The 26488-nt window shown below is 38.2% G+C and overlaps 1 protein-coding gene across 2 annotated transcripts in view; it reads left to right on the plus strand.

The window, feature by feature from the left end:
- MIPEP (mitochondrial intermediate peptidase) overlaps nucleotides 1–26488 on the plus strand; it is a 167331-nt gene that overhangs the window by 54857 nt on the left and 85986 nt on the right. For both annotated transcript variants that reach the window (XM_080798991.1, XM_080798990.1), the window contains exons 11-14: nucleotides 7742–7895; nucleotides 9564–9641; nucleotides 10275–10479; nucleotides 12063–12172. In XM_080798991.1, the coding sequence (XP_080655117.1) occupies nucleotides 7742–7895; nucleotides 9564–9641; nucleotides 10275–10479; nucleotides 12063–12172 (547 nt within the window). The remainder of the gene's footprint in view (nucleotides 1–7741; nucleotides 7896–9563; nucleotides 9642–10274; nucleotides 10480–12062; nucleotides 12173–26488) is intronic.

Consider the following 26488-nt stretch of genomic DNA (forward strand, 5'->3'; position numbering starts at 1 on the left):
TGCATTCTTAATCCTCTTTATCTGTTGCACCCATCTTCCAGTTTTTTTTCTCTGTATTTAAAAGTCTTTTTTTTTTTTAACAATAACCACACTGTGCAAAGAGCCCAAATATCTATCAACTAATGAATAAAGAATGTATGTAGACACAATGGAATATTACTCCTCCATCAAAAGAATGAAATCTTGCCATTTTCAGTGATGTAGATGGAACTAAAGGGTATTGTGCTAAGCGAAATAAGTTAGGCCGAGAAAGACTAATACCATGTGATCTCACTCATATGTGGAGTTCAAGAAACAAAACAGATGAACATGTGGGAGGGGGGAAAAGAGAGGGAAACAAATCACTAGAGACTCTTACAGGTAGAGAACAAACTGAAGGTTGATGGAGGGAGGTGAGTGGGGGATGGGCTAGATGGGGGTTGAGTGGGTATTAAGGAGGGCACTTGTTATGATGAATACTGAGTGTTGTATGTAAGTGATGAATCATTGAGTTCTACTCCTGAAACTAGTATTTCACTGTGTGTTGACTAAAATTTAAATGAAAATTTGAAGGAAAAAACAATAAAAAAAAAAAAGTCTTTTTCGGTCTGCCTCTTTTTTGTTTGTATGTTTTGTTTTTTAAACTCCACATATGAGTGAAATCATGTGGTATTTGTCTTCTGACTTGTTTCACTTAGCATTGTATATATAACCTCTAGGCCCTGCATGTTGTTGCATATGGCAAGATTTTATTATTTTTTTATTTTTTTATTCCATTACACACACATACACACATACCTATATATATCTACATATATCTGTATATATACATACACCTACATACATATATATATTTATCTGTGGATGGATGGATACTTGTATTGCTTCCATATCCTGGCTGTGGTAAACAGTGATGCAATAAACATGGAGCATATATATTTTTGAATTAGTATTTTCATTTTCATTTTCTTTGGGTAAATACCCTGTAGTGGCATTACTGGATCATAATGGTAATTCCATTTTTAATTTTTTGAAGAACCTCCATACTGTTTTCCATAGTGGCTGCACCAATTTACATTTCCACCACCAGTACACAAGGGTTCCTTTTTCTCCACATCCTCATCAACGCTTGTTATTTCTCGTGTTTTTTATTTTAGTCATTCTCATTGGTGTAAGGTGATGTCTCATTGTCATTTTGATTTGCATTTCCCTGATAATGAGTGATGTTGAGTATCTTTTCATATATCTCTTGATCATCTATATGTCTTCTTTGGAAAATGTCTATTGAGGTCCTCTGCTCATTTTTTAATTGGATTATTTGGGGAGTTTTCTTGGTGTTGTATAAATTCTTTATGTATTTTGGATATTAATCCCAATAATATATAATGCATTATATATATATTTTGGGATTACCTTGATCCCCAAACCAGGCAAAGACCCCATCAAGAAGGAGAATTATAAACCAGTATCTCTGATGAATATGGAGGGTAAAATTCTCAACAACATCCTAGCTATTAATAGGATTCAACAGTACATTAAAAGGATCATCTGTCATGACCAGGTAGGATGCTCTAATTAAAAAAAAAATGTTTTTCTTCTCATTACTTTGGATTTAATTTGTTCTTCTTTTTCTAGTTTCCTAAGGTATAAGCTTAAATTACTGACTTTAGATCTGTCTTCTTTTCTAGTATATGTATTAATTGCTTTGACTGTTTTTATAAGCATTGCTTTCATTGGATCCCACAGATTTGTATAAGTTGTATTTTCATTTTCATTTTGTCCAAAATATTTTAAAATTTTCCTTGAGCCTTCTTTTACCCTGTGTTAGTGAGAAGTGTGTTGTTTAATCTCTAAATACTTTGGTCTCTTCCAACTATCCTTCTGTTATTGATTTCTAGATTAATCCAGTTGTGGTCTGAGAGCATTCATTGTATGATGTGTATTCTTTTAAATTGTTAAGATATATTTTATTTCCCACAATGTGGCCTCTCTTGGGTAATATTCCTTGTGATCTTCAGAAGAATGTGTATGCCACTGTTGTTGGATAAACATTGCCTGGATGTCTATTATATTCAGTTAATTGTTGGTGTTCTTTAGTTCAACATGTCCTCACTGATTTTCTGCCTCTTCGATCTGCATTTCTGACAGGTGGATGGTGAAGTCTCCAACTATAATACTGGATTCATCTGTTTCTCCTTGTAGTTCTGTCAGTTTTTACCTCACGTATTTTGATGTCCAGTTAAAATGCATTAAGGGTTTTATGGACAGTAAGGATTGTTACGTCTTCTTGGAGAATTGACCCTTTTATCACTGTCTAATGCCCATCTTCATCCCTGATTCCTTTGTTTTCTCTGAAGGCTGCTCTGATTGGAATTAATGTAGCTATTCCAACTTTCTGTTGCTTAGTGTTGGCAGGAATTCCTTCTCTATCCCTTTACTTTTAATCTATCTGTATTTCTACAATTGAAGTCAGTTTCTTACAGACAACAAAGAATTGGGTCTTGTTTTTCTCAACTTCGCTGACTATTTTAATTGTAATATCCAGACCATCGATGTTTAAAGTGATTAATTATATGATTGGTTTAATATATAGCATATCACCATGTATGAATAACATATATTTCTGTTCTTTGCCCTTATGCTTTCTCCCTTTTCTTTAATTGTCTTCCACTCTTCTTTTTCTGCCTTACAGTTTTATTTGAGTGCTTTATATGATTCCAGTTTTTATCCTCCCTTTTTTCCAGTTTTTAGCATTTGTCCTGACGTTTACATTCTAAGTCCACCTCAGATAATACTGCACTGCTTCATGGTTTGTGCAAGTAGCCAGTACTTCTGTTTAGTCCCCCTTAACTTATCTATAAGCTATAGATTTCACTTATTTATAAGCTATAATCTTATCTATAAGCTATAATCTATATATATCTATATATAGTTATATATATAGATATATATAAAAGCTATAATCTATATAAGTGGATTTCACTTTCTATAAGCTATAATCTCCTCATACATTGTCACTGTTATTATTTTGAAGAAGCTGTTATGCATTAGGTCATTTAAAAATAAGAAATAAAAAGATTTGCTTTTATATCTTCCATTTATTCCTTCTCCAGCACTCTTGTTTTCTTCACATAGATCCAAGTTTCTGACTTCCATCATTTTCCTTCTTCTTGAAGAACTGTTTTTAGCATTTCTTGCAAGTCAGGTCTACCAGTGAGAAATTCCCTCAATTTTTGTTCAAGAAAGTCCTTATTTCTCCACCATTGAAGGGTAATTTTGTTGGAAACAGAATTCTAGGTTTGTGGGTTTTTCATTTCAATTCTTTAGGTATTTTCTACCATACTCTTTTCTGTTGCACAGTTTCTGAAGAGAACGCAGATGTAATTCTTATTCTTGCTCCTCTACAGGTGAGATGATTTTTTTTTCCCTCTCCATCTTCTTTGGAGATTTTTTTCCTTGTCTATAATTTTCTGCTGTTGAAATATGGTATTCCCAAGTGTGTTTTCCACCCTGCTTGGTGTTTGTCCTTCATTTGGAAAGTTCTCAGCCATTATTACTTCATATATTTCTTCTGTTCCTTTCTCTCTCTGTTCTCATTCTGTAATTCCCATTACATCTTTTGTAATTATTCCACAATTCTTTGGGTCTTCTCTTCTTTTTCATTCTTCTTTCTCTTTGCATCATACTCTTGAAAGTTTTTATTGACATTTCTTCAAGCTCACTGATAGTTTCCTTGGTCATGTCCAGTCTACTGAGAAGCATTTCCTTTGGTTCTTTTTTAGTTCCCCTCTCTCTGTTACATTACCCATGAATCTTGTGTTTTGTTTTGTTTGTTTGTTTGTTTCTTTTTAAAGAACCTTTGGCATTTTAATCATAGTTGCTTCTGAATTCTCAGTCTGGTCATTTTAACATTTCTAACATAGATGAATCTGGTTCTGATGCTTGTTCTGTTTCTTCAGACTGTGGTTTTGGTCCTTTATTGTGACTTGAAATTGTTTGATTTAAGTTGGACACGAAGTACTCACTGACTGGGAGTTAGTTAGGCTGTGTTTACTTTTGCAGTAGCTGTGGTGTCGGAGGCTGAAGTTTTTATCCCTTCCCCCAGACCCCTCCCCTCCCCTTCCTATCTATCTATCTATCTATCTATCTACCTACCTACCTACCTATGTCTCTGATGTTGTATTTGGGTTTCTCTGGGGACTTCTACTTAAATAAGATCTGACATGTGCAGTTTTTCAGTTGTATTCACCTGTTATTTTACAGGATCCCCATTGCTGTGGTGGTGAAGGGGGGTGGGAAGGATTCATTCTTTTTTTTTTTTTATCAGATTTTTTTCTTTAAGATTTCATTTATTTATTTGACAGTCAGAAATCACAAGTAGGCAGAGAAGCAGGCAGAGAGAGAGAGAGAGAGGAGGAAGCAGGCTCCCCGCTGAGCAGAGAGCCCGGCATGGGGCTCGATCCCAAGACCCTGGGATCATGACCCGAGCCGAAGGCAGAGGCTTTAACCCGCTGAGCCACCCAGGCGCCCCGGAAGGATTCATTCTAAAGTCCTGTGATTAGGTCTCAGTCTGTTATGGACCCAGTGCTCCTCAGCTCTGACTTTTGTAAGTGCTTTTCAGTTCGCCTTCCCTGCTTTGATGAGACAGGGGGATTGGGTTGGGTATTTCTTTCTTCTAGGTAAGTTAGGCTCTGGTAAGACAGTTTCTTTTGAGGGCAACCTTGTTAAGAATAACAGAATGCTCTGGTGTATTTCAAAATGGCTGTTTTTTCCTTCCCCCTGTTGGAAGCATTGAGAGAATTTTTCTCCATCTTTACTGTGAGAACCTGGTAGGGCTCCTGGAGGTAAAATTAAAATGTGGGGAACCCCCTACCCCTTAAAATGGGCCTCCCTGGGGTTTTTAACTCCCAGATTTGTCCACACTGAGCCTCTAATTTGTCAACTGTAGTTTAAATTTTCCTACCTTAGTGCTAGTCCGCACTGGAGAGTTCTGTAAATTGTGATTCTCTGTATTTGCCTGCTTGTCTTTATATATTTGGGGGCAGCAGTTTGCTCTGTGACCTCAGTTCTTTGCTGGATACAAGGAGAGTTGTTGATTTTTTAGTTTCTTGAGCATTTTACTTGTTGTTGGGATGGAATAATGCCTTCCAGGTTCCCTATATGCCGAAACAGACACCAGAAGCCTCCATTTTTTCCTGTTTTTACAACATATTTTCTCCCCCTTTTCCGTGATGTCCCTTTCTTTCGTGCCCTAACAGCTCTGACTTTTCTTCTCTGTCTTCCTTTTTATCTCTTCATCTGGAAGATCGCCGCTGGCCCTCTTCTCACACTGCACCACCCATTTCTCGTAACCCATCTCCTTCTACAGCTTTAACTAACACCTGAGCAATGAAGCCTCAGTCTTAACTGAGTGTCTGACATCTTATGGGCACTTCACAGTCAGTGTCTCCAGAACTGAATTTATTTTCCGTGACTCCTCTTTCTCCCACAACTGCACCCCACCCTCCTTTCTTCCACAAACATTCCCATCCTCCCTTCTTTTTACATGCTTAGTGCTCTGATTAAATGACTCTGCCACCCCAACCATCTGGCTCAAGCCAGAAACCTGTGTATTGTTCTAGACATTCTTACTCACTCACACAGTCCCGCAACATTTCATCTCAAAGAGAAACAACTTCATACCTGCCTCCTCATCCTTGACCTCACTGCCTTTGCTTATGTTCAGACCCTAGTTTACTGTCTGTTCTCCCTGCCTCTCCTGCATTCCTCCCTCCACACTGTCAACCTTGCAGTGTTCCAGAAAGCATCAGATTGCTTCTCTGTTGCCTACAAAAGCAGTCTCCCATGTCTCCCACTCTGTGAACAATTCACTGAGATTGTGGGTATACTGCATTAGAAATTTTGCTCAGATTTATTTTTATTTCAACTTGTAAAAATGTATCCTTTTTTTTTTTGGTTTTGAAATGTAGAACAGCAGCACATGAATATAATTTATAAATATACATATATTAAGGTTGAATACTTAAAAATTCTTTTAATGATTTGGCTGCATAATGAAGAAGTTGAGAGACCACATGCCTACAATGTGAAATCCCAATCCCTCAGGTTTATGTGTGAGGCCCTCTGTTCTCTGGACCCTGCCCACATGTGTCTAGACTCCCCTCCGTCTCTTTTCCCGTTGATCCCCTCATCATGAACTGGCTCATATTTAGCCACTGGTTTAGGAGTTTCCAGGCTGTTTCATGACTTCACACTGTTGCTTCTCCCTGGAATACCCTTACTAGTACTTCTCCCTGCCCTTAATCCTTATCCCCATCCCACCCAGCAGACTCCTGTTTCTGAATTCCTTTCTCTGACCCCTTCCTGTTTCTACCCTCTCTTCCACAAGGGAAGTCATCATACCCATCCCTCTTGCTGTCCTGCTGTCTGTGTCCTTCCCTCAGTCCTCTGACTGTGTCTCTAGCGCCAACTCTGCTGCTGCCCCAGGAGGAGACCAGAATTGTCTGTCCACCTCTCTGCCTCCTTCACGGTGAACTCTTTAGAGAGACATGCCCCTCATTCCTTACCTCCAGCAAGCAGCAGGCTTCTTCAGAGCCTGCACAAGTATATGGATCCCTGAGTGAAGACACTGAACTGCTGACGTGTATCTTTCACTAGTGAGGTTCTGTTTTTATGAAAAATTGATCAGGAATTAAGTTGTAAACTTGTGGATTTCGGTAGTCAAAATTTCTTTTGTGGTGTAATTTATACATGCTTACTAAATCCAGTCATCCATTTAGTAATAAGCATGTGTTTGTCTATGTTTTGCATCAAAGTTTATATGTATTTTGTTTTTATTTTAATTAATTAATTTTTCTGAAGTATAGTTGACACACAATGTTATGGTAGTTTCCGGTGTCCATCATAGTGATATGACAAGTTTATGTGTAATGCTATGCTCGTCGCAAGTGTGGCTACCTTCTGGCACCCTAAGTATATATTTTGTTAGTTCCAGAGAGTAGAAATAGAATAAGCACCTACAATTATTCTAGAGCCATTCTTTCTACTGTGGTCATAAAGTTTGGCCTGACCTAGTGACTCAGAAGTGACCGTTCACAACACATATTCTGGATGTGGTTTGGCTTATGTTGGAAGAGGGCATAAAAAGCCATTTTTGAATGAAGAATAATTAACCTTGCCAGTATGTTATGCTTTATTTAAGGTATTTAACTGTAAAACAGATGAACTAAGATCTGATTGTTGGTGTTTCAGAGACTTTTTCCATTAACAAATATTTTACTAGAGGTAAGATTTAAATTCACTTAGTATGCTTCAGGACTTGAGTTTGTTTACTATTTATGTGATATAAGACCTTTTTTTAAGAAAACAACATATTTCATATTTCATTATTGCTCAAATATCTCATTATTGGTCAGATTCTGTCTGTAGGTATGCATAAAGGAATGTGCGTGGTGTGGGTAATTGAGATAGATGGATTGTTTAATGAGGTCAGCGCAAGTAAATAACTTGCAAAGGATGAAGTTTAGGGAATGGTGTGTCTACCTTAATTACTCATTACTGATACTACTCTTATACTAAGAATTACTACTTACCACTCTTACTGCTCAGAATAATTAGACTGCCTTTCTTCTGAAAATCCCTCGAAAGACAGAGATGTTCCTTTTTGTTTTCAATCCTTTGTTTTACCTACCATGATCCTAAATTTTAAATGAATAAATTGAAATAAACAAAAATGCTATTGAACCTCTCTTCTCTCTTTTAGGTATAATATTGAGCCCAGTTTATATTGCCCATTTTTCTCCCTTGGAGCATGCATGGAAGGCCTAAATATTTTGTTTACCAAACTGTTAGGAATTACGTTATATGCAGAACAGCCTGCGAAAGGAGAGGTGTGGTGTGAAGATGTTCGCAAACTGGTAAGCATTCAGTGAGTGTAGAGTTGCACTCCTTTATCTCTAGGGTTTGGTAATCAAGTTAATAGCAGTTTTATCCTCAAGGCAGCTTTGCCATGATGGGAGCGTGGCTCACCTTACTTCTGTTTCATGGAGAGTCTAAGTCATTGCTTCTGACTTACAAAAAAAAACATTTTTCTCTAAAATCAACTGATAGAAACATGTACTAGCAGAGTGAATTCTCTGGACGAATTTTTTTTTTTTTTTAGGGACTTGACAGAAAGTTGAATCTTTTTGTATGTTGACAAATTCTGGTTAAAGAGAAATTTGTCATTACTTTTCATATTCCTGCAGTGCTCAGTGTCCCTTTTGGTTAATTCCAGAATTTGTTACATCTGTCACTTTTTTTTTTTTTTAACCACCTTCCCATCTTGTAGAAGCTTATATTTTATAATATATTGATTTATATCCTGTGTTCTAATGTGACCTCAAGCCTGGCGTCCACCCTTTCTCCTGTTAGGACCCACTTTATTTGAGATGTCAATATGTGCATTTTTTCTTGATAAGATTATGAGGATTTATGGACTTACTATCACAAAGGCTGTGTTGCTGTTACTCTGTTTTACCTTCTGCCTATATGCGTAGCACACTATTTCAAGGGAAGGAAGCTCTCTGATGGTCTCCTGGCTGTGTTCTGTGAGAGTGGAATAGACGTGGTGATAGAATTGAAGGGGTAGAGTGGGAGCATGCTTTATCACCGCACTTTATTACCTGATTATCTGTGCGTTGTGTACTTCACAAAGTGGTGGAGACTGATAGAGTGCAGAGATACAATGAGAGAAAAACTGGTAAGAGTGAAAGGACAAAATGCAGGTAATGAAAAGCTTTCCCCATTAGAGTATGAGCCCACCAGGCTTCCGCCACTAGAGTTCGAGCCCGCCAGGCTTCCCCTGCTATGGGGTGTGGGCCCCATGTGGGTAGCACTCTTTGCCAGTTTGGTTCACTGCTGATATCTGAATGCCTTGATAAATTCCAAACACCTACTTGGTGCTTAAGAGATACTTGTTGAACTAACGAATATATGCCTGCACGAAGTTGTAGTGCATAAAGCTGAGGTTCTCTGTGGCAGGATCCTCAAGTTGTGACAAGACAAAGGAGGCCAGCTGGAGGCCAGCTGTTGAGCTCTCCATGAGCCGTGTGTCTTGTATAGGCCCAGTTTGAGGGAAGAGCATAAATAATGATATTACTGATCTTCAACTGAAGCCAGAAGCAAACTTCTGTTATATCTGAATTCAGGGGTTAGCATTTGGGGGCATATGTCTACATTTAGATCTAAATTGAGATTTAGATCTAGAACTGTCAAGCCAGCACTTGTTTCCAAGTGTGTGGGGGAGGTCTGTGAACAGTCTGAAGAGCTGGGTTTGGTCTCAGAGTTGTAAGGCACTGGCGATTGGGACAAAGGGCTCAAACAAGAAGGGTTGCCTCTCTTGGACAGAATCCCCAAATCAAATTCTTCTGAGAGATGAGGGGACAATAGATAATTTATTTTTAGATCATGTGGGATGTAGAAAGTAATGAAATGTCTATAGTTATGGCTATGGATATTTTATATTTAGATTCTTGTTAGGGATGTGTTTCCACTTTGAGAGTTTCCAATGGCTTCATTCATCACTAAATGTAATTTTTTTCCAGGCTGTGGTTCATGAATCTGAAGGATTGTTGGGGTACATTTACTGTGATTTCTTCCAGAGAGCAGACAAACCACATCAGGTGATGCTTTATGTGACTTTATGTTTCCATAAAAGTCACTTTATGTGACTCAGTGTTTCCAGGACTCAGTTTCAGTTTCCCCATCCGAACAATGAGAGAGCTGCCTCAGAGGGTTATTGTGAAGAATAAGTGATACAATGTATGTGAATCTCAGCCTGTTAGGGAAAATTACTCCAAATTTCCCCCTTTGTGATAGAGTTCATTGCTTCTGAGCGATAAAGGCAATAGATATGAGAAGTGTCTCCACACGTGGAAGGCGTACAGTAAACATTAGCATCCCTCCCAGAGTAGCTCATTGTCTGTCCCCTTCCTACTTGCTTGTGTACAGTTATCTACAGTTAGAGCATGTGGATCTAAGCTGGTGTAGCATCACCTCAATACATATTTTTGGAGTGAATGAATGAATGAGTCAACACAAGCGCAAGGTGGTACTGGTGTTTTAAAAAACTTAAAAATTTTAGCAAAATGAAAAATATTAGGAAAAAGTGTCTATAACTAAATAAATAGAATAATGGAATTAAGGTAAATTTGAACTGAGATGTCTTGGTGTAACTTTATATTCGTTGAAACTGTTTCTTATTCTTCAGATCACCTAATATGCTCTTCTCTGGTTATGTTTTCTGATTCTTCCAGGATTGTCATTTTACAATCCGTGGAGGCAGATTAAAGGAAGATGGAGACTATCAGCTCCCAGTTGTAGTTCTTATGCTGAATCTTCCCCATTCCTCAAGGAATTCACCAACTTTATTAACTCCTGGAATGATGGAAAATCTCTTCCATGAAATGGGACATGCCATGCATTCTATGCTGGGTCGTACTCGTTACCAACATGTCACTGGTGAGCCAAAAGAAGGGACTTCTGTTTAACAACCATCTTCTAAAAACATGTGTTTTATTTTAAACTGGAGCAAAAGGCACTTTATTTAGAAAACTCTGATCATTTAACATTGTCAGGTGGTTATTTTTTGTAGGTTGCCTCACCTTGTCCTTCTAGTTGTTATTCAACCAGATCATCTGACATTTTTCTGCTTCCTTGCTAACGATTCTGGCTGAGGACTGTCTCACTTGTCTTCTGAGTTTGCACTTTTACATTTTATCATATTTCATATGGATTCGAAGTTTTTGGCTATATGTGTTGGAATAAATATGTGTCTCCTTAGTACCTAGCACACAGTTAGTGAGTAAGTGAAAGAATATTGCCTCTTTTTCTCCAAAATCAGTTAGAATACATATTAAAGCATGTTGAAAAAATATTTTCCTAAGCCTTTCCCCTGTATAAGATGACAGTTTTTCATGCTGGTGTGTGGCCATAGTTGATGATATTATATGCAGACTTTCCTCTTTGTTGTCTCATCTTTGAATCTTAAGCTCACTATCCTATATGGTCAGCTTTAGATCACCTGCTAAATTGCTTTCACTTAGTTATTTACTAACTAACTTTGTTTACATAATATTTTGGGGGAGAAGAAGATCCTTAAAAAGACTATAGATGAGCTGGACAGAATCATAAAATGTCACCAAAAAGTTCTTACAGGATTTGTCGCTTTAAGTTATTTTAAGTTTAAAATACAGATTTCTTTTGCATTGGCTTTGTTATAAGAAACAAACAATGGTTTTAAAAAAGGTACTTTTAAAACAAATGAAGGGTATGGATAAAGAAGAAGTGGTATATGTTTATATTATGGAACAGTTCTAAGCCATAAAGAATGAAATCCTGCCATTTGCAACAACATAGATGGAGCTAGAGGGTAATATGCAAAGTGAAATAAGTCAGACAGAGAAAGACAAATAGCAGATGATTTCACTTGTTTGTGGAATCTAAAAAACAAATGAACAAACAGACAAAAAGAAACCTAACAGATTTTTAAATACAGAGAACAAACTGGTGGTTGCCAGAGGGGAGGGCGTGGGAGGATGGGCAAGATAGGAGAAGGGGATTAAAAGGTATTAACTTCCAGTTATAAAATAAATAAGTCAAGGAGATGAAAAGTATAGCATAGGGAATAGAACAAACAAACAAAAGTGAAGGATAAAAGCATTTGGTGGGAGAATTCGGTAAATTAATACAAATGGTATATTAATTGTAAGAATGTTTTAATTTGTGTCTCGTGTATAACCCTGAATAGCCAAGGATGGATTTGTTTGTAGAGGGTGCGAGCCATTGCTTTACAAGGTGTTTTATCCAGCTGTGCAAATATTTTGTTTTACTTTTGATATATAGGAAAATATATGGGATTATAATAAACTTTTCTGCAAATATGTGCAATAATTTTATAGAAGTAAAATATTGATTTAATAAATTTAACCTTATCATAGTTCATCAGAAGTGCAAATAAAAGTTTTAAAAGAGTACATAAAAAGTTAAGATAAATATTGTTGATTTGACTCATGCCAACTTTTTCTCTTTTCCCCCCATTTTAGGGACCCGGTGCCCTACTGACTTTGCTGAGGTTCCGTCTATTCTGATGGAGTACTTTGCAAATGACTATCGAGTGGTTACCCAGTTTGCCAGACATTATCAGACCGGGCAGGTAGGGGAGCACTACAGTGGTGCCATCCTCTGCATGATGGCGGTCAGCTTTCCTGGACTGCTGCATAACGTGCAGCTCCTCAGAACTGTCACCCTCTCTCAGTGCCAGAATCCTTCCACCTTATTTTATTTTTTTTGCCAACTAGTATGATCATTGTGTTGAGAGATAGCTGCTCTGTATTCTATGCTACGTCCTCGCTTGTTAGTTCTCACAACCATCCCCTGAGGAAAGTGCTCTGTTCCTGTTTTCCAGATGCGGAAACAAGCAGACTCTATAGAACAGGCTTTCAGACCAGCCTCGCTTCAGAAAAGCCAGTGGTCTTCCCTCTTTCGTTTATGCTTCTGAGTATTTGTTCTCTTGGTTTAAATTTTTCCAGTGTTTTGTAAAGCTGAATGGCCTGGCCATATTTTCCCATCATGGCTTGCACAAGAGGTCTGAAAACTCCTCGACTTCAGGGTTTCGATTTCAATATTGGATTTAAAATGGAAGTTTAAAGAGTTTTATAAAGCAGGAAGACAATGAGAGATCTCTTGTAACGAGTTGACCATAACCATGACTATCAGTGTAGTACAGTGTACTGTCCACATGTACTTTATGAAAGATCTTCTTTCCCTTCTCAGAGAACTCTGATTATATAATATCACATAGATTAGTGTTTCTCCACTTAGACTGTATCTCCTTGAGTGCAGGTGTTAGATTATAGTCATCTTTGGATCCTCAGCACTTAGAATCCTGCAGTACCTAAGAAGTACTAAAAGAAATTATAAATGAAGGAATGAATGGAATCAGAAGAAGTGCCAAACCCACCTTTATGTACGACCCTTTTTCTAATGTGATTTGGTCATTTCTGATTTTGGGGCCTTGATTTCATCTAACTGTTCTTGTCAACTGTAGAATAACAGAGGAGTTTCTGGCTAACTAATCTGACTGGGTCTTCATCATCATCTATCTCCATTATTAAGGTGACAGAATTGAGATACTGGTGATCCATTGGCCATGTGTCCATTAACCCACAGAGATAACGGGGCCAATAACGGAAACATGAGCCATCAAATAATAGCACAGGCTGCCCATGGGTTCGCATTTTGGGGTTTGGGAATGATCAGGAAGACCTGACTAAGTCCCTCCTTTGGTGCTTGCTCCCCTGCCCCCCTGCGCCTGTTGTAGGGGAGGAGAGCACAGTGCACATTGGGTCAGAGCTACACGCACAGCGCACAGGACCATAAAGGAGAGCCGTGAACTTTGCCGGGGGTGGCGGGAGAGGGTACGTGCGGGAAGTGCTGGAGGAGCCAGGTCTGGAAAAAATATGTAAAGGGGGCAGTTTGCCAGTCGGCTCTCAGCAGCCCCTTTCCATCTCATTAAAATATATTTATTGAGAACACGGAGGACATACATAGTTCCTTTGGTCAGGAAGTAGTTATTGAGTTTTTATTATGTACCAGGCACTGTTCTCAGCATCTGAGAAATAGCCAGGAGTGAGTGAGACAGCCTTCTAACACTCAAGGTCTTTAAATCTCAGGGGAACTAAGACAGAGCTGAAGACAAGGTTATTCCAGCCCAGAGGAAAAGCCTGTAAAGTCATGGAAAAATCTGAGACCATGGCAAGATGCTGGTAGTGGTAAGAGCAGAAGGAGGAGAAAGGGGAGACAAAAAAAGACACTGGAATGTTCTGGTTTCTAGGGTTCTCTCCCAGTCTCTTCACTCCTCTTGCCCCTACACACTTTTTAATCCCAGCTCATTTACTAGACCACTGTTTGTGACTTGACTAGTTTTTCTTGGCAATGTTTACACTGAGCTTTGCTATCACACTTCCTCTTGGGAGTTGTGTCTGGTCCTCTTGGCTCTCTGACAACTCTGCCCCAACCCATTTTCTCATTAGCCTTTGGCAGACAGCTTTCCTGGGTTCCATCTTTGAACTCCTGTCCTCGCTCAGCCCTGAGCAGGGCTTAAGTGAGGGCTTGCAAATATGTAGTGAAGTGATGGTGAGGGCCAGAATGAAGGCAATGGCCGTGGGGGGCCTGGAGAAACAGAGTCCAGGAGCTATTGGAGACTTCATTGGAAGGATTTGAAGCTAGTTGAATAAGAGAGGTGAGAGAGGGGAATCAAAGATGGAGGTTCCATAAAGAGCGAATCCTGAAGAGGTCCAAGTTTGAGGAGGGAAGACGCAGTTCTTATTTGGCTGTATCCGTGGGACTGTTAGTAATACAACTCTGAAATCCAGAATCAAATAGAACCTGCAGCGTGTGGTGGTAGTTGGCATAGAGTTGGCAGTTAAAGTGTGGCCCGTGAGAGAAAAGCAGGAGGCATCTGGAGAACCCGCATCACAGGAAAGGGGCTGTCTGAGGAGCTTGGATTGCTAAGGGGATCTGAACACTGAGGAGAACACACAGAGGTCAGAGTTACTACAGGAGTGCACCCTGAGCCTCTCAGAGTCATACTTAAAGCAAAAAGTGAAATCTTGGCCTGAAATGCGCCACAGCTATTAAAGTCAGTTTTAAAAATGTTATCTATTTACAGAACAATCAGAAGAGCAAAGAAAGGCAAGAGCCACTGCTTGCAGGATACTGTAATGCCCCAAAAAAGGACAGTTGTTATTTTATTATGGCATTCTTCCATAAGAAGAGCCATTTTTGAACAAGAGAGTTTTAAGAAAACAATATTAAGTCCAAAAATATACTTCACACTAAAGGAAACAGGAAAGAAACAGTAAGCTGCTTTGAATTAATTCAAGTTTCAGACTCACAAGGCATGTCCAGTGGGCTAAAGGGACTTGCAGACACAGTCTCTAAAGAATTTAAAATAATTTTGTGATTCCTGTGGAGAACAGAAAGAGTGCCAGGAGGCAAGAACGTGTGAATGCCTTGAGTTTCACAAAGGGCTTGCCTCTTCTTGTCGCTAATTAAGATACCAAGTGGCTAGATGATTTCATTTTAAGGGCAGTTCTAGCCTTAAGGACAAGGAGTTAATTCCCTAAAATCCAAGGCTTTGTAAATAAATGACATTAAAGCTCGTAAGAAGGATAACAGGGTTGCATCTTTATGCTTCATTTCCTATTCTGCTACATATATTAGGAAAGGATTTTTGTTTTACCATCATCTGGTGTATTCCAGAGAACTGTCTGAGTAAGGATAATGTATCAGTGACTTATTAACACCTACAAGTATTTTATCTGAACGGGAGCATGGCATAGCCAATGAATTCCTTGTGGTTGAGGAATGAGAAGTATGCTTATCAGATTTGCAAAGGCCGTACAGCTGTCAGAGATAACAAATGCCAGAGGTGCTCATTCCAGATTCAAAACTGTCTTGACAAGCGACAACATCAAAGTTGAAGCAGAGTTTCTCGTCAATTAATCTTAAAATTAATAACACAAGTGGACGAGGAGTACAGATTTGGTAGCAGCTCATGTGAAAAATTCCCAGGTTTTTGAACATGGTAGACTGAACCCGAATCTATAGTCTGTTGAGGTTTCCCCACTGATCTCCTTCTGGCTCAGGCTATGTTAGGGACCTGTGCCCTCTGAGGAACTGAAGGTTACTGTCCCTCTTCTCTTCTCAGTGCTCCTTCCTTCCCACCTTGAGCCTAAACTCTTTCCAGTTGCTCCCAGTAAGTGGAAAATTATCTGCCGGTGGCCCCACACTTCTGGAAGCATGGTTCTTATTCTCCCTTAAACACTGTAAGGTGCAACTTATTTTTAGTTGTACTAAAAATAATGTAAAAGTTACCATCTGAACCACGTTCTAGTGCACCAGTCAATGGTACGAAGTACATTCTTAATTTTTGCTCCCGTCCCCACCATCCATCTCTAGAACTCTCTTCATCTCCCGAAACTGAAGTTCTGCCCCTGTTAAACAACTCTCTAGATCTTCTCTTCTGGCCCCTGGCAGCCACCTGTCTACTTTCTGTCTCTATGAACTTGACTATTCCAGGTACCTCATTATCAGTGGAATTCTGCAGTATTTGTAACTTAGCATAATGTTTTTAAGGCTCATCATGTTGTAGACCCTGTCAGAGTTTCCTTCTTTTTAAAGGCTGAATAACATTCCATTGTATGTATAGATCACATTGTGAGTGTCTCTTCATGCATTGATGGATACTTGGGTTGCTTCCGCCTTTTGACTCTTGTGAATAATGCTTCTAGGAACATGGTTTTACAAATACCTGCTTGAGTCTCTGTTTTCAGTTCCTTTGCATGTATACCAAGAAGTGAGATTGCTGGATCTTGTAGAAATTCTATTTTAAATATTTTGTGGAACCACTACGGAGTTCTCCCCAGTGGCTACATCATTTTACATTCCTACTTTGTGCACCGTTGAGCACAAAGTTCCCATTTTCCACATCCTCGTCAACACTTGTTATTTTCTGATTTTTTGATAGTAGCCATCCTAAGGGGTGTGAGGTGGTATCTCATTGTGGTTTTGATTTTCATTTGCCTAATGACTAGTCATGTTGAAGATCTTTTTATGAGCTTTTTGACCATTTGGATATCTTCAAAGAAGTGTCAGTTCAAGTCTTTCACTCATACTATAATTCAGTTTTCTACTTTTTTGTAGGAGTTCTTTATGTATTCTTAATGTTACTCCCTGATCAGATATATGATTTGAAAGTATTTTCTCCCATTCTGTGGGTTGCCTTTTTCAGTCTGTTGATTGTGTCCTTCAATGTACAGTTTTTAATTTTGATATAGTCCAGTTAACCTGTTTTTTTCTTTTGTTGGCTATGCTTTTGGTGTCATGTCCATGAAATCATTGACTGGTGTGATGTTATAAAGCTTTTCCCGTATGTTTTTTTCTAAGAGTTTTATAGTTTTAGAGTCTTATGTTTAGGTCTTTGATTCATTTTGAGTTAATCTTAGTAGATGATGCAACTTTTTCCCTCTTATTTTAGTAATTCTGAAACATCTCTTATTAGTTATCTATTTATTTAATGGCCCCCCTCCCCATCTATTATAAAATCATGGGTACATTTTTTTTTCTTTTTAAACAATGATTGCATTCCTGGATTCAAGGAAATAAGATAGTCTTAGCCCCTACCCCAAAGTTAAAAATGCTAAGCACTTCCATAATGTAATCTAAAAGCCTGATGCTTGACTCTCATCCCTATATATCCACATGAGGAAACTAGGCTGTCTCTGATTTTCAGATTATTTGGAGTACCCAGAGTTTTTCTCATTGTTATTTTACAGGCAGGGATGAAGATCAAATATCAATATCACACCACCCTATTACCCTTCAGCAGTATCTGTCTCTGTCCCTTTTTGTCCATAGTTTCCAATCAACAATCTCTAAAACCCCTTACTCCCCACCCTCCCCCCACACACTTGCATTGTTCCCATTTTTTCCTACAATACCCCCTCTGCATGTTATATGGAGCAGGCGGCAAACTCAGTGTATTTCAATCATACTTGAGTATTTTTGTTCAGTGTGGGATTCCATGTTCTGTAGTAACATTTTTGAGCTAGAAAACATTCTGAGGAGTGGCCTGCTGCATTGGTATAAAATTAGAAACCATCTCATATTAGGAATGGTGTAAGACTAGAAAAAAGAAACTGCAGCTTGTTGTATAATATCTGAAGGATGCCATGTCAGAGTAGAAAATGTGAATGTTCTATGTCATTCCAGAAAAAAAACCAATGGTACTGGTAACAGTGGATGGGGATTATAATGGAGCTGGTTTCCATTCAGTAGATTCTTCTCATGAGTGATTAGAAAGGAAATGCCTCTGAAAGTAATAAACTTTTAATTTAATACTTAATGTTGCAAAATAACATTTGTAGAATGAGCAGCTGTGAAACCGCCATCCAACTTAAAAAGTAAAACATTACCATATGCTCCTCTCTGGAAGGACAGCCCTGAATTCTTACTAATTTTTGCTTAAAAAAATTTTTTTTTTTGCCACATGAGTTATTTATTCTTAAGCAGTATGGCATTTAGTTTTGTTTTTGAGCTGTGCAAAAGTGGTATTATACTGTTTGCAATCTGCGATTTGCTTTTTCCAGTCAAATGCCTGAAGCTCCTCAGGGGTGCCTGTAACTCCAGTGTATCTACTTTCAATTCAGTATAACATCCCATCATTTCTGAGGTCATTCTTCTGTCGCTGGGCACATGGCTTCTTCCAGGTTCTTGCTAGTTCACACGATTCTGCTGTGAGCAATTTTATATCTTGTATTTTCCTGTGGAAGCCTGGAGTTGCTGGGTTTATAGGGGATGTCTGTTTTTAAGTTTATGTGAAAATGCCAAATTGCTTTTCAAAATACTTGTACTTATTTGCCCTCCTCCCAACAATGGTTCCCATCACACCGCAGCCTCATCCACATCTGATATTGTCAGAGTTTGAATGTTGCCAGTTTTGTAGTTAAGAAATGCAATGCTCTTGTGGTCTTCATTGACAACAGCGTTCCATGGCTACTTTGAAAGTTGGACAGCTTTTCATGGTTTTTTTTTTTTCTTTTCATGTTTTTATTGTTCATTTTTGTTTGCCGTTGTGCATTTTTCTGTGTGGTGGTTTACTTTTGTCTTATTGATTTCTCCCCGTTCTTGATATGATAGAACAATAACCCTGTGCTTCTCAGTTTATGGCTTGTCTTTTCACTTTCTTTAGGGTATCTTTTGATGGATTTTAGTATTGTTGAATCGAGCAATCTTTTCTTTATAATTAGTACTTTTTAGATCTTATTTGAGACATATTTGTTTCCTTAAAAGCCATAAAGATATTCTTCTGTTTTCTTCTGAAAGTTTTAATGCTTTTTCTTTATTTTTAGGTCTTTATAATCAAGCTGGAAATTCTGTCTGTATTTAGTATAAGGTCGACTCCAATTTCCTTTCTTCTCTGTGGGTAGCTATTGTCCCAGCACCATTTGTTCTTGCTCCAGTGATCCATCATGAAGCATGTACCCACAATATGCAATGATCTGTTTATGGGAATTTTCTTTTATTTTATTGTTTACATTGTCTGCCCTGATACCATGCTGTTTTATTTTTTTTTGAATATTTTATTTATTTATTTGACAGAGAGAAACACAGTGAGAGAGGGAACACAAGCAGGGGGAGTGGAAGAGGGAGAAGCAGGCTTCCTGCCGAGCAGGGAGCCTGATGCGGGGTTTGATCCCAGGACCCCGGGATCATGACCTGAGCCAAAGGCTGCTGCTTAATGACTGAGCCACCCAGGCACCCCCCATGCTGTTTTATTATGGCAGCTTTACCAAAGCTTTCCCCATTTGCTCTTCAGAAATTTCTTGTTCTATTCTTGGGTTTTTGTGTTCATTCATACACATTTAGAACTAACTTACCTATATAAAAAAAATGAGAAGAGTTGGTTCGATTATTAAATCTATAGATCAATTTGGAGAGAACTGGTATCTCTCCATATTGATCTTCCAGTGCATGACTCTGATGTTTCTCCATTTGTTAGGTGCTTTAAGTCTTTTAATAAAATTAAATTTTTTTTTCCTAAGGCGCAACTTTTGCTGCACTTAATCTTAGATGCCCTACCTTTTTGATACTATTATAAATAGTATATTTTTAAAATTATATTTTCTAATTGTTTGTTGCTAGTGTTTAAAGGAGCTATTTATCCCTTTTTTGGTATATAGATTTCATTTCCAGACACTGCTAAACTTTCTTTTTATTTTGCGTAACTTTTCACTAGAACTTGTAACCTTTTTTAACCAGTTACTTCTGCAAACAGAACAATTTTATTTTTCAACTCCTTTTCAACTCCTTTATCTTTTTATTTCTCTCTCTTGCCTCTTTCACTTACCAGAATCTTCAGGACAGTGTTGAATTGAGGCTGTTATATGGGCATTATTTACTTTTATCCTGGTTTCTAAAGGAAATGTTTTCTCTGTTTTGCCACAAAGATACTCATAGATTTGCTGGAAATCTCAGGAAAAGGAAATTCCCTCCTATTTCTGGTTACTTTTTTTTTTTTTTTTTTAAATCACTAGTGGGTATTGCATTTTATCAGATTGTGTGTGTGTGTGTGTGTGTGTGCATCTTTTCAGGTAATTGGGCTGTTCTTTTCTTTTAATTTAATGTAGTGAACATTGATGTCAGTGTTAAGCCATTTTTGCACTGCAGGATTAAGTAGGCTTAGTCCTGAATTATTATTATTTTTAACACAGTGCTAGCTTCAGTTTGCTAATGTTTTTATACAGAGGACTTTTGCATCTGTATTTATGAGAGACTGACTTGTGATTTTTCTTTGTCCTCTTGTTCTTTGCTTTGTTAGTATTAAGAATATGCCATTTCATAAAATGAGTTTCCGAATGTTCCTTTTTTCCCCTTTCTGTTCCTTAGAAGTGCTTTTATACAATTGTAATAATCTGTTTCTTGAAACTTTGTTAGAATTCATCTATAAAATCATTCAGGGTCTATTATTTTCTCTGTGGGAAGATTTTTTAAATGACTGATTTCTTAGTAGTTCCAGGAGTCTTTGGGCCTTCTTTTCTTCTTAAGTTAGCTTTACTAAGTTGTAATTTTCTAGAAATTTACCCATTTAATCCAAGTTTTCAAGTTTATTGGCATAAGGTTATTTATAACATTCTTTTATCCTTCAAATCCTGCTAAATGTGTAGTTATATCCTTTTCATTCCTAATATCATCCTCTCATTTTTTCTTTCTTAATCTAGGCCGAGGTTTGTCTTTTTAGTATTTTCAAAGAACTTAGGCACATTTTATTTATCCTCTATTTTGTTCATTTTAGTTCACTTAGTTTCTGTTTCTGTTTTTATTATTATTCTCTCCTTCCTCCTATGTTTGTATTCCTCAATTAAGCTAGCTGGACACCGAACTAATTCAGTTTCAGTATTACCTAACATATCTGTTCGAATTTTAAGGCTGTAATTTTAAATTGTGCCGATGCGTGCTTTAGCTGCATGCCATGCTTTTCGTAGAAAATATTTCTAATGTTGCTAATTTCCATTGTAATTTTCCCTTTGACCACCGAGTTGTTAGAAATACAGCTTAAAAGTTTTAAACTGTGCAGAAGACTTACTTATCTTTTTCTTATTAATAGCTAAGTAGTCTACCCAGTATTGGTTCTTTGTAGGTTGTTGGTATTTTATGGCTTCATGAGCCATCAATTTTTTGGGAATGTTGTGTTTGTGCTTCAATTCAGTACATTGTATATTTTCTAATCGTTGGGTCTGGGGTTGCATACGAATCTGTTGTTAAGTCAATCTTGTAATTGTGTTCAGATTTTTAAATTTTTTTGAACTAGCAAAAAGCTGTGAGAGGTGGAAATCTTCCAGGATGATGAATAGATAATTTTTTCACCTTAGTTTTACCTATTTTTTTTTTTAATTAGGACTTTATTTATTTAATTTTTGGTTCCCAGCAACACTGAGGAGATGGTACAAAGATTTCCCATATCTTTCCCATATCTTTGCAGCCTCCCCCATTACCAACATCCTCCAGCAGGGTGGTGCGTTTGTTACAGTTGATGACCCTGCACCGACATATCTTCATCACCCCAAGTCCATAGTTTACATTAGGATTCACCCTTGGCATCATACATCCTGTGAGTCTAGACAAATATATAATGGCAGGTATCCATCATGATGGCATCATACCCAGTATTTTTACTGCCTTACACATTTTTCTGTCTTTTTTTTTACTCCATGTATTTTGAGTAAAATTTTTTAGAGGCATAAACAGTGTTCTTCTCTTAATCTTTATAATGGTTCATCTTAAAGTTTTTTTTTCTGATAATTTTGCAACCTAGTTGTGTCACTAATCATTAAGTAGTCCTGTGAGGGACAGCTGGCTGGCTCACTCAGCAGAGCATGTGACTCTTGGTCTTGGGGTTGTGAGTTCAAGCTCCATGTTGGGGATAGAGATGACTTAAAGATAAGGTCTTTACAAGAAAGAAAAATATGGGGGCGCCTGGATGGCTCAGTCTGTTGAGCATCTGGCTTTGGCTTAAGTCATGATCTCGGGGTCCTGGGATCGAGCCCCGCTTTGGGCTCTCCACTCTGAGGGGAGTCTCTTTGTCCTTCCACCCCTCTGCTTGCTTGTGTTTTTTCTCTCTCTCTCAAATGAATACATAAAATCTTTTTAAAAAAGAAAAATATAGTCATTTGATTTTTGAGAGAACCTACAGTTTTTGTATAATTTTGTCCATTAGCCACCACTAAAATGCTTGTTGCTCTAGTTATCTTTCTCACAAAATATTTATCAAACAACAAATAGTAGGAATGAACATTTATTATTTTATATGTTTTTCTGATTTAATCCTATCTAGCAATGAAGTAGGTACTTGGTTATCCACGCTTTATAGAAACTGACTTATGTTAAGCAATTTGCCCATAGGTCACAAAGTAGTAACATGGGGGTTGGTCTTTTAGTTTCTATTTGTGGTTTATTAATAGATCTATTAGTTTCACATCACAGTTTCCATAAAGTTCTGTCAGTTGCTCAAATCAATATTACAACATGTGGTTGTTTTCTCTTTCTAGATTTTACTCTGGTAGGAAATGGTTTATATTTCTTTTACAATATGTCTCAAAAAATCACAGACCTATTTCCATTGTAAGTGTTATTTTTAGAACAGTAGAATTCTAGTGCTTTCATTTTAGAACTGTTCTGTGCTGCGTCATTATAAGATTTAGTTTGTTCCCCTAGTTTGTGAAAGTCAGCCCAAGGCTAAAATTGCTTAACATTTATTTCCAAGGAGACAGATAGGCTTGTAATAAATCTTCTCCTGTCACTCTCTCTCTTGAGATATGAACAAGGATTGAAGGTAAAAATTATAGAGCAACTGGAACTAGATTAGTTTTGGCAGGTTTAAGTTGTTTTGAAACTTTTCTTATTTTCAGCTCTAATGCTTCTCAATTATGTCTAGACAAGAACATTGAACTGGGAGGTGGAGACGGGTCTGACCTTGGCCCCCCTACCACACACAGTTGACCTCCGATCTGTCACTGAACTTGCCTGAGACTTTTCTGCTCTTTCATATAAAATAAAGATGCAAATTTAGAAGTTAAAAATTAATGCCTCCATACTTACCTCAAAAACTGTAGTTTTTATATGTATGTAATGTATGCAAACTGTGAGCACGGTCTTACTGGATTTTTTTTTTTTTTTATCACACCTTAACTGAGTTAAACATAAAAACATGTTTCACTGGATCCTGTAAAAGTCAAAATACTTCTGTCTGTTTCTCTGAACTGTCAGTGAGTCTGTGATAACATGTAAGCATTTCTAAAGGTTTTTTTTCTCATTTCATCTTAGTTTGTCAGAAAACACCACTACAAGTCATAGAAGTTAAAAGCAATGTTATTTTCTGTGGATTTAGATCTGACATTTTTTTCTCTTTGGGACGAGGCAGTTTTTCCATTATATTGATTATGTGCCATCTGGATTATGGGATAATAGCAAAACAGACTAGTTGATACATGCTGAATCCAGTTGTTTTCCCGTTATAGACACGCACAGAGATTTAGTGCTTGGGGTGGTATGGGATCAAGCTGCCGACTTGTAGCCTGGATGGCTTTGATGCTCGGCTTTCTGCCTCTGAAGGCTTTTCTTGTTCTGGATGACCATGTCTCAACAAGTTTATGTCATTAGATCCATCGTGTTCCCAAAGGATATCAGCGGTAGGGGTTCTTTGCTTCGGAAAGAGTTGAATTTATTACCAGAGAATGTCTTAGCTTTTAATATTTATGCAGCTTTTACCATAATAAATTTTCTAAACGGCCATAAGTAAGATATTTTATCACAGTGACTTGGATCTGGAAGAATTTGATGCCAAAACTTTTAACAAGACATGATTTAAATTAAACTGGTGTGATTGTGAAGTGATAGAAAATGTCTGGCAAATGCACGAGGTTACATGCTTACAAGTTGAGCTCATGGGGAAACATTCAGAGAATTCAAGTAATGCCAAGTTCCCTAAAACATTTGCATTTTTTGATATTCTGAAACCTTCCAAAAATGTTGTGTTTTTTTAATATAACAGAAAAGCTATTATTATTTTTAACGGTTTTGTTCCTGTGTTCGGTCAGCCCATGGCGTAGCTTGTGTCTATCCCAAGAATCCAGTAAACACTTCCTTAGGGAGGCAGTGTCCATAGGCTCTGCACAGCTAGCCGCGTTTCACTCACATGAAGCTCTCAAGGAAGTTAGTTGTTAACGGGACAGTGATGTAACCTAGTGTCTAGCCAAAACACTTTTAGGAAGGAAGGGGGTGCCATTATTAATTATTCTGAACCAGTAGTCCTAACCTGGGACTGCCAGGCCCACCTGCATGTGTGGTCCCCCTCGCCATGACAGCCCTTAACGAGACAGATGTGTTAGATGCAGGGACTCGAAGTTCATCCAGCTTAATCCTTTCCACAAGGTGACTGACTATTACCACAATGAATCTTTATATGAATTTTTTACAGTGGTATTTTTTGATCCTCATTTTACAGTTGAGAAAACATGATACCACGAGACTTGCCTGCCATCCCAAAGTGAGTGAGTCGTCATAGAAAACCCAAGCTAAAAAAAAAAGAAAGAAAGAAAACCCAAGCTGCCTGACCTCAGACACAGTCCTCTGTCTTTCTTGTGGTGCTACCTTCCTACAGTTCTACCTGTAAAATCAGGATGATTTAATTTTGCTCACCTTTGTTGTTCGAGCACTTGTGATGCTTATGTTTTTCTAAGCCCGGACATCTCAAACTTTACCGTGCATGAAATCACCTGGGGATCTGGTTAAAATGTAGATTCTGACTCAGTGGGTGTGGAGCACCCAGGATTTTATATTTCTGAGAATCTCCCAGATGATGCTGAGGCTGCTGGGTTTTACTTGTTTTGGACTCCATGTAGTTGGGTAATTATTGTCCTTATTATTCATATTTTAACTATAAGCAGAGAATCAGACTTTACTTTCTTGATAGAAGAAAGGATCAGTTTTGTGGTCTTTTGTTTTGTCTTTTTGGCCACAGTTGTGTTCTGGCATTTAAAAAAGAAGAATTGCGTGCTGGGAGGGGGTTCTGGTACAGCCGTGTGCTTTGGGTGCACAGAGAAGGATGGGGCTTCCGGTCCCTTGGGTGTTTTCAAGGGACCTTTCACACCACGATGGCTATGGCTCAGAGTCTGGTTGGGACTCCAGAAACTTAAACTGAAACCACCAGATGCAGCAATAGTGCATAAGATAGCATGAATAAATGAACAAAATACTAGAAATAGGAACCCCTACTCTGTGCGGAGCAGAACCATGGTGTGGGACAGTGGAGTCTACCAGCCTCTGAGACTGAGGCTGGGACCCTGTAGTTACAGAGCTCCCAAAGAGGGAGGGGACCTGAGAGGGTTGCCTCATATTGGATTATTAAAATAAATTAGATAACGGTAGTTAATTATTGGCATACCATATTCCCGTTGTAGAAACAACTCTACCTTTTTCCTATTTAGCAATGGGGGGTGAAAACCACAGTGTCTTTCTATATTTTATAGCTAGGGTGAATCTTTGAAATACCACCACTCTAATAATACAGGAGATACAATTAATTGTTAGAGTAATTGCCTATCAGACGCTTTAGGTAATTGCTGCCTTATGATTTCCTCCATCGCTCTATCCATAGCTCTTTTGTGGTTCTTGAGGCATTTTCCCTCGCATTGTTTGGTTTCAACATACATTCCTTTTCCTGTCCATGGCAACAGGAGTAGGAAGGAATCATTGTTATACTAACCAGCAGCTTGGTCGCGCGCCTTGCACACAGTGGGGTGCTTCTCAAAGATGAGCCCAGCGGCCCTCCCTGACAAACCTACTTGCCTTTATAGCTCCAATCAGCAGAGCTTCGGCTCAGTGCACAAAGGAGTGAGCCAGCATCAAACCAAGGCTAGTTCAGACCCAGCAGCCTTCTATAGAGACAGAAACCTGCCCCCCGCCCCGAAACTACAGGTGTTTTTGTAAAAGAAACTCAGGCTGGGGCATACATTATCTGACATATAAAGTTCATTCAGTAAATATTACTTTGGAGATAAATCTGCATTCGTGTTCTCACACCTTGTTCAAAATAGTCTGCCCTCGGTGAGGGACCCAGATTGCTTCAGAAAACCATGTCTGAACAGCTCCATACTGAGATCATTTTGTAAGGTTGCAGACTGCTAAGCTTTATTAAGGGTATAACTAGAGGTACTATTGTATTTAACTGAGATGGCCCTTTGAAAACAATATTGATAACTAGGACATACCCGAAAAAGAACAAAATGGAAATTTGCCTTTTTTTGCTGTAGAAAAAGAATTTTGCCAGGAACAAATGTGGGATGTGGGGCGGTGATTATTTGGCATTTTCAGTGTGGACTCAGGTTGTGTGAGGCTGGCCTGTCTTCTG

This window comes from Martes martes (assembly GCF_963455335.1).
Source record: "Martes martes genome assembly, chromosome: 3".
NCBI lineage: Eukaryota > Metazoa > Chordata > Mammalia > Carnivora > Mustelidae > Martes > Martes martes.